Source organism: Hemicordylus capensis, chromosome 17 (assembly GCF_027244095.1).
Source record: "Hemicordylus capensis ecotype Gifberg chromosome 17, rHemCap1.1.pri, whole genome shotgun sequence".
NCBI classification, from domain to species: domain Eukaryota; kingdom Metazoa; phylum Chordata; class Lepidosauria; order Squamata; family Cordylidae; genus Hemicordylus; species Hemicordylus capensis.
Genome location: NC_069673.1, coordinates 4491625 through 4503041, shown reverse-complemented (window position 1 = coordinate 4503041; position 11417 = coordinate 4491625). Strand labels below are relative to the sequence as shown.

The window sequence follows — 11417 nt, the reverse complement described above, 5'->3', positions numbered from 1 at the left end:
TCAGCTTTCACTTTTCAAAAAGAGAAGCCAAGTTCTAGCCATCATTGCTGAGAAATGGCTGAGAAACGGGCAGCAGTGCCTGTTGAGAAAGATTTTCCACCCTCAGTTTCTTCTCACGATTAACAGAACTAGAGTGTGTAATGCAAGATAGAACCATGATGGAATACATTCTGTCCAAAAGGAGAACGTCTGCCTATTTACACAAGTTGCAGAATGCAGTTTTTCTGGGCACAGAATCTAATTTCCTCGGTACATAATTTCAATTTTAAAAATATATATCTGAAAGGACACACACATTTCTCATACTGGAGGTTAATAAAGGCAGACTGTGGCAAGAAATAGATCCCTGATGAATCAATCTAGAATCCAAACCCCAGAGATCCTCTCTATTACATCTCAGCCTTGCTTTGAGATTTCTTTTCAGGAGCACTTAACCTCTTACCAATCCACAGGAGTCCTGCTAGCTTAGCATAACCTTCTCAGCGATTTGAAAAAAGTCTTGTTGAATTTCTCGTTGGCAAAGTTGTAGATGAAAGGGTCGAGGCAACAATTTGCCATGGTGAAGACCGATGAAATGTAATAGGTGATTTCTATGTAGTGGAGAACATCGCCGGAGAGGTTATAATTTTTCACGACGGAACCCATGGTCTGGAAGATGTGGAGAGGCACGAAGCAGACAGCGAAGATCACCAACGCAATGGCGATCATTTGCATGGGTTTGTTCTTGATCACCTTGCCATGGAGGTTGGCTTCACTGATTTTGGAAATGTAGATGCCCAGAAGGAAATAAGAAGATGAGGAGACGGTGAAGGGGAGAAGGAAGCCGAAGACGAGGGCAAAATTGTAGACCAAATATACCAAGGACAGCTTTGACTGGTGAATGCTTAAGCACTTCACTGAGTTGCCGATGTTTAAAGTCTTGAGGAAGAAGAAGGAGGGCAGCCCTTGAAGGAAGAGGGTGGCCCAGAAGGCCACAACCAGCTTCTTCAAGAAGGACTTCTGCCTCCAGAGGGTCTTGGTGTTGTAGCGGACAATGGCCAGGTACCGGTGGAGGCTGATGAGATGCTGCCATAGAGGTGGGTGCTGAGGAGGAAGACCTGGAGCTGGCACAGGAACTCGCCGAAGGGACAGTGGTTGCCTAGGCTGAAGTAGGTCACCATCAGTGGGGCGACAGGGAGGATGAAGGCGTCTACCAAGGCGAAGTTGAACTGCAGCAAGATGCCCGAATTCCAGCACTTGATTTTGAACCAGAAGATCCAGAGGCTGATGCTGTTGAAGACCACGCCACCTGCGGAGAGGGTGGCCAAGAGGGCCGCGATGGCTGGGTGCTGCTCCTGGGGCTGACAGCCAGTTGAGTTGGTGGTCTTCATTGGCGGATGGAGACCGTTGCTTCTGGATGCCTGAGAGAGACGTCAACCCGTCGGCCAGACCAGAAATGCAAAGGAGAAGAAGAAGAGAGTTCTTGGCCTCTCAACGGTTTTCTGGAGGCTGCCGTTCTGTTGTGCCCTGCTGCTGGAGTTCTGAAGACCGTGTTGGGTCCTCTCTGCCTTCATCCCTCTGCTGCTCCTTGTACCTGTCTGTGCCTACTTCCTTTTCCTCAGAGGGCTGCTTTTGAGGCAAGCTCAGACAAAGAAGAACCCAAACATGGAACCTGGGACTCTTTGCATGGCTTTTGTGGTAGGGACCGAAATTGTGTGTTCCTCGAACGGCTGGAGGAACCAAGAGCCTCTTTAGAAAGGGGAAAGGACTTTGGCTACGGGTCTTAAACCATTAACCTATCAAGGAATTACATCTGATGTTGAGGAAGGGGTGCTAGAGAGAGAGGCTGTTTCCTCACAGTTCTCTCTTATCTAGTTGTGAAAGCGGATAAGAAGATAGGATGATCTCTGCTGATTGAGCTCCAGCGTTAGACTCACAACAGACAGAAGGCTTTGAAAAATGGTTTCCTTTAACACCTGGCAAAAGGAACGTTAAATCACTGTGAGCTGATGCTTTCAGGCAAAAAAAAAAAAAATGCTCCATCCATGGGTAGCCAATGTGACAGACAGCAAGAGACTGAGGAGAGCAAAGCAGCCATGAAACAGTTGCTAGCCAATCAGTGCTCTGCAGGGCTTTAGGCCTGCCTGCTTGTCTTTTGCATTTCAGTGGGACTTCCTCGAGTAACTTTAGCCAGGACGACAGCCAGTAACTTTTGGCATCACCCTACAACTTTTGCATGGCTTGGAATTCTGAACTGCACAAGTGTTCTTTTAGCAGGGAAATGATTTTTATTTTATTTTACTTTATTGGAACAGCAGGTTTTGTGCCTGGGCGCACATTCAAAATGGCCCTGTGTGACACCTGGGGTCACACTTTGCAAAACAGTAAGCGATGGTGATTGAAATTTGCCTTCCTCAGCTGCCTTTCATTTTGTCTCAGGCTGTTCCTTTCACCTCCCCAACTGGGCCCCTTTCTGGATCAAAATCCACTTCCTCTGGGCAAAAGAGAAGTGAACCTCCAAATAGGGATGTGGGCTTCCAAAGGCACTTGACTTGCCCAATTTGGGCCCCCATAAAAAGGGAAAATGAAACCCGAGGAGGGGTGAAGGTTAGGATTTCCAAGTTACTGTTTCTCTCACCATATCCAAATCTCCTGGGTTGCTTCAATATTCACCTGGAGATTGATGCCAGTTTCTGGAGACCCCCCAGGCCAATTCTGGAAGGTTGGCAACCCTAGACTGAAGCTGTGCCTGGATATTTACACACACACACACACACACACACACACACACACTCTTTCCTCAACATTTTTCACAAGATCAAAACCATTCAAATCTCCAGCCTTTCTGGCAAGAGTCACCTAAAGATGTGTGCCTGGAGATTCCAAGTCAATCATGGAATCAGAGATGTCCTTAGGGCAGGACAACCGTCCCGGGTCCCACTCTTTTAACCCCCATGAAAATTAACTGGAAGGAGGCCCCCACATTGGCTGATTTGATCCAGGCCCTGCACCCTGCTGGGGTCTCCAAAGATAGACCGTACATGATGGGAGGTTAGCAACCTTACTTAAGAGGAGGAGAGGAAAAAGGAGAACGTCTCTGTATTAATAGGGGCGGGAGAGATGTTCCATCAGGAGCTAAAGGGGGGGAGGAGCCCCCCACATTTATAAGGGTACAAGAGTTTATTTCTTATTGATCAGCACTGCCAACTCTAACAGAAACGGCTCTCTCCACGCCCCACAATATTTTTCACCAGATCAAGGTATTCAGGTCTCCAGATCTGCTTTCCTGAGTAACCTGGAGATTCCTGGAAACTTGGCAATCCTAGTAACAGGTCGAATGTCATGGTCAGGAATGAGAAGGAGTCTTATTGAGGCTCAGACCAACAGTGGCCCAGGAGCTTTAGGATGGGGCAGGGAGTATCACTGATCTGCTCTGCCCTATTGCTGAACAGCACCGGTGTTGCAAATAGTTGATACGAATGACGTGAACATGGTGATTGACAAAACTGAGGGTGTGTTGACCAGATTTAGGGTTCCCCAAACAGACCACGAAAGCAACCCTCAAGAGTCAGAAATTCCAGTGCGGTAGCTGTGTTAGTCCATTGCAGCGAGCATCAAAAAGAGTCCTGTGTTACCCTAAAGATAACAGATTTATGGCCACAAAAACTGAGAAAGCTCTCATCCCGAGACAGCACAAAGCTGCAGCAGTGAGGCTACGAGCTAGACAGAAGAAAACATCTGACCTGGGGCAAGGCAACTTGTCATTTCCCTCAAGGCTGCACCTGCAGAAATGGCTCGAGCCGTTATATGCTAGCATAAATGTGGTCATTTTAAGGCACCCACAAGACACTGCATGGTTTTCACTTTCCAAAACGGCGGCATGCCCAAACTTAAGAGTGTAAATTCGCATTTTGATCGACCTCACCCAGACTTGAAAGGGATGCCCAAAGTTATTCATTTATTTCACATTTTTGTATAATACCACCCTTGAGTTCAGCTTAAGGGACATCCAGGCTCCCTTCCCACCCCGACCTCAAGCCATCCCTGGAATCCAATGAGGCCAGATTGGTGTACGAATCCAACTCCCACTTTGACTTCTGTATAGGTTCTTTTTGGGCACCAGAGCTGAGGGAAAGGGACAGAATTCTAACCAAACCACACACCCTTCAGGATATCCTTGGCAAAGTGGCAGGAATCAGCGGGCCCCCTCTTGTACCTCTGGTGCCGCTGCAGTTTTCCCCGCGGGTTGCAAAGCTCTCCGTTTTTCACCTTCATTTCCTCGGCTCTGAGTGCAATCAAAGGCCATCAGTTTCCAAAGAAAAGGTAGCAAGGAGGTCCAAGAAACTGTCCTTTCTTGGGGACAGCAATAGGCAAGCCTTGTCAGGACTAGCATGGAGGTTTCCCAGAAGTGCCGAGTTCCTTGTGGTCAGTTGCTCTACGGAACTCCATGCTGTACTCCGAAGAGCCATCTTCCTGAGAGGGAAAAGATTGAAGGAATCACCTTCAGGAAAGAAATACGGCTCATTTTTTATTTTATTTTTTAGCGTGGCATTTGGCATTTCTCACCTTTGCCCTGCCAACTCATAGAGACATAGGAAGCTGCCTTAAGCTGAGTCAGACCCTTGGTCCATCTAGTTCAGGACTGTCTACACTGGCTGGCAGCAGCTCTCCAAGGTTTCAAGCAGGCGTCTTTCTCAGCTCTATCTGGAGATGCTACCAGGGATTGAACCTAGGACCTTTCTGCATGCATTGCGGATGCTCTCCCTGCTGGACAGATTCTGCCTTTAATAACAGGAACATAGGAAGCTACCTTATACCAGGTATGATCATTGATCCCTCTAGCTCAGGATTGTCTGCACTGACTGGCAGCAGCTCTCCAAGGGTGCAGGCAGGAGTCTCTCCCAGGCCTACCTGGAGATGCTGCCATTTCGGATTGGAGGTGCATTTCAGGGTGCACAAGGCAGATGAGCACAGAATTTCAATTTCGTTTTTAAAGAAGAAAATAGCTGGCTATAACTCAGCAAGGAAAGACATTTTTAGATGTCAAACTGGAGCTTAACGGAAGCACTACACAGTGAGGAATGAAGAACCCTTAACACAGCATCTAGCATTCCTGGGGGTGGAATGAGGATTCGCTTAGCACAGAATCTCCATTTATTTTTTTAAAGAAGCAAGTAGCTGGTTACATATACCCCCTGCTAACTGGGCAAAGAGGCACTTTTTTAACGTGGTGATTCTCTTTATTTAGCAGGGGGAGAGTAACTGGCCCTATCCACTCCCAGCACTGTACCTCCAGTGACTGTTGCTGGTGTCTATCTGATGTTTCTTTTTAGACTGTGAGCCCTTTGGGGACAAGGTTCCATCTTATTTATTTGTTAGTTCTCTGTGTAAACTGCCCTGAGCCATTTTTGGAAGGGCGATATAGAAATCAAATCTATCTATCTATCTATCTATCTATCATCATTATTATTATTATTATTATTATTATTATTATTATTATTATTATTAATTCTATTTCTATACCGCCCTTCCAAAAATGGCTCAGGGCGGTTTACACAGAGAAATAACAAATAAATAAGATAAGATGGACCCCTGTCCCCAAAGGGCTCACAGTCTAAAAAGAAACATAAGATAGACCCCAGCAACAGTCACTGGAGGGATGCTGTGCTGGGGGTGGATCAGGCCAGTTACTCCCCTCTGCTAAATAAAGAGAATCACCGCATTAGAAGGTGCCTCTTTGCCAAGTTAGCAGGGGTAAGTAAGTAAGTAAGTAAATAAATAAATAAAGAAAATAAACAAACTCAGCAAGGAGAAACATTTTTCACCTGTCCAGAGTTTACTGGAAGCAGAACATGGCGAGGAAGGCAAACCCCTTAACACAGCCAATTCTATCTGGGATTGCACACCAGACTTCTGGTTATTTCAGCTTTGGCTAGACATTGTGGCCACGTTTCTGTGGCTTATGGAATTCAGTGACTTACCGATCCTTCTCCAAGGGGACTCTTCTCACTTGGAGAACCACGGTCTTCGGAGGGCGTGGGAAAAGGCCTTGTTGAACTTCTCGTTGGCAAAGTTGTAGATGAAAGGGTCGAGGCAACAATTGACCATGGTGAAGACCAGTGAGACGTAGTAGATGATTTCCACATGGTGCAGATGCTCACAGGACATGTTATAGTACCGGACGATGGCGGCCATTGACCCGCAGATGTGGAGAGGCACGAAGCAGACGGCGAAGATCACCAGGGCGATGGTGATCATCTGGATGGACTTGGTCTTCACCAACCTGCCTCGGAGGTTGGCTTGGCTGATTTGGGAAATGTAGCGCCCCAGCATCACGTAGGAGGTCATGGAGATGCCGAAGGGGAGGAGGAAGCAGAGAAGTCCCAGGATGATGCTGTAGATCAGGTACAGGGAAGAGAGCTCGGACTGGTGGATGCTCAGGCACAAGACGGTGCTGTCGATGGTCGAGGTCTTGAAGAAGAAGAAGACGGGCAAGCCCTGCAGGAAGAGGATGACCCAGAAGGCCAAGACCACCTTTTTCAAGAAGGACTTCTGCCTCCAGAGAGACTTGATGCTGTAGTGGACCGTGGCTTGGTACCGGTGGATGCTGATGAGCATCAGGAAGTAGATGCTGCCGTAGAGGTGGGTGCTGAGAAGGAAGACCTGGAGCTGGCACGGGAACTCGCCAAAGGGCCAGTGGCTTCCCAGGCTGAAATAGGCCACCATCAGCGGGGTGACCGGGAGGACGACCGCGTCCACCAAGGCGAGGTTGAACTGCAGGAAGATGCCCGAATTCCAGCGCTTGATGACGGACCAGAAGATCCAGAGGCTGATGCTGTTGAAGATGAGGCCGCCCAAGGAGAGGATGGCCAAGAAGGTCGGGATGGCCGGGTGCAGCTCCTGGGGCTGGCACCTGGTTGCGTTAGTGGTGTTCATTGGTGGGCGAAGACCGGGGGCTTCCAGGTGCTCGAGAGAGTCGTCAACCCGGGCGCCAGACCAGAAAGGCAGGCGAGGAGAGAGGGCAGGCCTTTTCCCCCGGCCCCCTGGTCCTGACCACTTCCTTGGAGGGGCTGCTTTCTATCAGAGCCTGTCCTGCTGAAGCGCTCCGTGTGTTGCTCTGTTGTTCGCAGAGAACTTCCTTCTTCTTTGAGGTTTTCTCTTGAGTCACCAAAAAGCCGAAGATGGAAGCTTACTCCTCCTTACATGGCTTTTGCAGTGTGGACAGAAGGGGTCTGTTCTTAGAAACGGCTCCGTTTGCCAGAAAGACAATTGAAGTACTGGTGCATTCTTTGGCGGGAAATGGGGTTTCCCGCCAAACTGTCCTGGGTGATGAGGGTGGGAGGGAAGGGAACCACGTAGCAGTTTTTCACACACAATCCTGAGCAGAAGTTGATGGAGGGTGTAATCCACCCGTGATGGGTTTTGTGATTAATTAACAGAGCACCAGAGAAGTTAGCCACTCCAGTTACAGAGTAGAATCCAGAGTTTAGTTGTTGCAGCTATTTAGAGAAGACACATGGAGATTCCTGTAGAATCAAAATACTATGATTTATTGGTGAAGTGCATTTTGGATAGGAAAGACAAATAAAAATGAGATGGAAATGAGGAAGGACAGAAGACAGGAACATAGGAAGCTGCCATATACTGAGTCAGACCATTGGCCCATCTAGCTCAGTATTGTCTACCCAGACTGGCAGCAGCTTCTCCAAGGTTGCAGGCAGGAGCTTCTCTCATCCCTCTCTTGGAAAAGCTACCAGGGAGGGGACTTGGAACCGTTGATGCTCTTCCCAGAGAGGCCTCATCCCCTAAAGGGAATGTTTAATAGTGCTCACACATGTCATCTCCCATTCAAATGCAAACCAGAGTGGACCCTGCTTAGCAAAGGGGACAATTCATGCGTGCAACCACCAGACCAGCTGGGAGAGAGTCCTGCTGACAGACAAGAACTGCATGTGGAAGCGAAACCAGGAATGCTGACAGTAGGGAAGAGGCACAGATGAGGCTAAAGTGGTCAGTGAATGACATGAGGGAAGTCAGGTGGCCAAGTCCACCCCTAAAATAGACTCAGAAACAGGCCGAGAATTCAGTCTAAGATCAAGATCATCCCGCAGGTCCTGAGGAATCAGCAAGAATCTGTTGGCCGTAACAGAAATATCTAAAATTAGCAAATTGGGATGTCTGATTTAGGGGAGAGAGAGAGCTAACGGGTTACAGAAGAATATCTATCCCACCCCCAGGCCCAAAAGGGACGGAATGTTAGATATGAAGACAAAGAAGTAGGTTTAAGAAGAAACAAAAGCGGAAGGGAAGAAGAGGAAGAGAGCTGGAGAACCAGAAGACGAGAGCCTTAGAATAGAGAAATTCTAGGTTTAGGAAATGCAGGGTTTTTGAGGGTGGGGGAAACAAAAGTTAGCAAAGAAGTCGTGCCCTGTCGTGAGAGAGGATAAGTAAGCTCCACAGCGTTTAAAACTCAGGGATACCTGTAGCTAATCATACAGTACGGGAAACTCAAGCACAGAATTTTTATTTACACGGATGGTTTGGAGATTGACTCCCTACTGTGGTGTATCGCCTCCTTCTGCCGACATTGCTCGAGTCTGAAATCTGTTCAGTGTTGATTGCAGCGTTCTGATTCCCACCCACAGTTAATTCGGAATAAAATCTTAGGGTGAATAAAATCTCCAGGTCTCCTGCAGCAACACAGGAGCTGGAAACTGCCTTACAGCGCCCTCCTGTGCATGTTTTCTCAGAAAGATGTTCCATGGCATCCCCAGTGAGGTTTGCTCCCGTGTAAACACGCCGAGGATTGCAGCCTGAAAGCAACGGCCATTTAGGGAGAGGAGAGGACCTGGCATTTGGGGGGGGGGGCTGGGGGGCCTTCCAGGGGCCCTATGAGTCCATTGATAGGGGGACTAGATCCAGAAGTAACTAATAACATTTTTAATTTTAATGTAATAATGTGCTAAAAATTGACCTCGGCCCCTGCACGCCAAGCTGTGGATGGTTCCGGCCCACTAGGGCATTTGAGTTGTGCAGTCCTGCAAGAGGGAAATCATTCCTGAGCCAGCGTGGTGTAGTGGTTAGAGTGCTGGACTAGGACCGGGAAGACCCGAGTTCAAATCCCCATTCAGCCATGAGACTAGCTGGTTGACTCTGGGCCAGTCACTTCTCTCTCAGCCCAGCCTACTTCACAGGGTTGTTGTGAAAGAGAAACTCAAGTATGTAGTACACCACTCTGGGCTCCTTGGAGGAAAAGCAGGACATAAATGTAATACTACTACTACTAATAATAATAATAATAATAAAAGCAAAGAGCAGACCCTCTCATGGCAAATGCAAGTCATTGGTGGAACCCTTCAAACTTGAGATTCAAGAGGCGGGTTGCCAAGCCTTGATTGGACCAACAAAATCTGCCTCTGTTTTTCCTTCCAGACCAATTGGAACATAGGAAGCTGCTGTATATTGAGTCCGACCCTTGGTCCATCTGGCTCAGGATTGTCTACCCAGACTGGCAGCGGCTTCTCCAAAGTTGCAGGCCGGAATCTCTCTCAGCCCTGTCTTGGAGATGCCGCCAGGGAGGGAACTTGGAACCTTCTGCAGGCAAAACAGAGGCTCGACCGCTGAGCGATGACCCCATCCCATGGGCGGTGGTGGAACGGCGCAGCAGCCCTATTCAGACGTTATGTGACATGCGTGTAAAATGTTTTAACATTTTAAATTTTAATTGTTGTAAAGTTTTAATCTTTGTATTGGTTGTTTTTATTGTCTTGCCCAGAGAACTTGCGTTTTGGGTGGTATAAGAACGTGTTAAAAATAAATAAATAAATAAATCACTTACTTACCGGTTCTCCTCCTCCTCACTTGGAGAACAGCAGCCCTCTCAGTGATCTCGGAAAGGACTGGTTGAATTTCTCGTTGGCAAAGTTGTAGATGAAAGGATCGAGGCAACCATTGACCATTGAGAAGACCAGACAAGTGTTGTAGGGCACTTCTAAGTCACACAGACACTCACAAGATATCTCAAAATATTTTGCAATGGTGATCACTATCCGGCAGGCGTGGAGGGGAAGTCGGCAGGCGGCAAAGATCTGCATGGATTTAATCTTCACCTACCTGCCTCGGAGGTTGGCTTGGCTGATTCGGGAAATGTAGATCCCCATCATCACGTAGGAAGTTGAGAAGACGGCCAAGGGGAGAAGGAAGCCAAAAATGAGGAGGACGGCACTATAGGTCAGATATAGCACAGACAGCTCCAACTGGTGGATGTTCAAGCACACAACCGTGTTGCCGATGACCAATGTCTTGAGGAAGAAGAAGAAGGGCAGCCCTTGAAGGAAGATGATGGCCCAGAAAGCCACGACCAGCTTCTTCAAGAAGGACTTCTGCCTCCAGAGGGTCTTGGTGTTGTAGTGGACAATGGCCAGGTACCGGTGGAAGCTGATGAGCGTCAGGAAGTAGATGCTGCCGTAGAGGTGGGTGCTGAGGAAGAAGACCTGGTGCTGGCACAGGAACTCACCAAAGGGCCAGTGGTTGCCCAGACTGAAGCAGGTCACCATCAGTGGGGCGACGGGGAGGATGATGGCGTCCACCAAGGCGAGGTTGAACTGCAGCAAGATGCCTGAATCCCAGAGCTTGATTTTGAACCAGAAGATCCAGAGGCTGGTGCTGTTGAAGATTCAGCCACACATGGAGAGGACACCTAGGAGGTTCAGGATGGCCAGGTGCAGCTCCTGGGGTTGATATCCAGTTGAGCTGGTGATTCATTGGTGGATGAAGACCGGAGCTTTTGGATGTTTGAGAGAGATGTCAACACATATGGCAGACCAGAAATGCAGAGGGAGAAAGGAGTAGGGATCACAGGTCGCTTTCCAGTTCCCTGGGAAGGTTCTTCCTTGGAGACAGCGTCCTCCTGCTGGAGCTCTTTCCACCTGTGCTCTTCAGCTGGAACTCTCCGTGCAGGGTTGTGTGGTGTTCCAACAGCTCCTGCTGCACATTTCCTCCAGTGTGGAGGGTTTATTCTGAGTCATTTCACAGGAAAACCCAGGACAGGAACTTACTCCCTCCTTGTATGGCTTTTGTGGTATGCACAGAAATAGTCTGTTTTTGTAGCTACTCTTGAGTGTACCAGAAAGAAGCTCCAACTGATATTTTAAAGAAGAATCGAACCACTTTCAAGTGGGTGGATTTTAATGTGAATCCAAGAGGTCAGTGAAGGAGGGAGAAATTGATCTACTCTGTGTTATGCCTTCCGAGAAGACCACAAATATAGGGATCTGCGGGTATCTCCAAGTCGACTTGCCAACTCACCAGAAATGAATGCCTCAAGTCCTCTGGCGAGCAGGACACCCAGCACCACATAGGAAGCTGCCATATACTGAGTCAGACCATCGGTCCATCTAGCTCAGTATTGTCTACACTGACTGGCAGCAGCTTCTCCC

The 11417-nt window shown here is 48.3% G+C and overlaps 1 protein-coding gene and 1 pseudogene across 2 annotated transcripts; both read right to left on the bottom strand.

The window, feature by feature from the left end:
* Positions 1 to 465: 465 nt before the first annotated feature.
* On the bottom strand, positions 466 to 1764 carry LOC128339046 (P2Y purinoceptor 2-like; annotated as a pseudogene).
* A 2153-nt stretch (positions 1765 to 3917) lies between these two features.
* LOC128338749 (P2Y purinoceptor 2-like) lies at positions 3918 to 11377 on the bottom strand. Of its 2 annotated transcripts, none has more exons than XM_053281610.1 (3): positions 9822 to 11377; positions 5961 to 7505; positions 3918 to 4480 (listed from the first exon to the last, which is right to left on the bottom strand). In XM_053281610.1, the coding sequence occupies exon 2, from the start codon at positions 6913 to 6915 to the stop codon at positions 5986 to 5988; it is 930 nt and encodes a 309-aa protein (XP_053137585.1). In that variant the 5' UTR covers positions 6916 to 7505; positions 9822 to 11377; the 3' UTR covers positions 3918 to 4480; positions 5961 to 5985. The 2 variants fall into 2 exon arrangements, with proteins under 2 accessions (XP_053137585.1, XP_053137584.1); XM_053281609.1 differs by having other exon boundaries at positions 3918 to 4452; positions 9822 to 11375.
* Between the last annotated feature and the right edge of the window lie 40 nt (positions 11378 to 11417).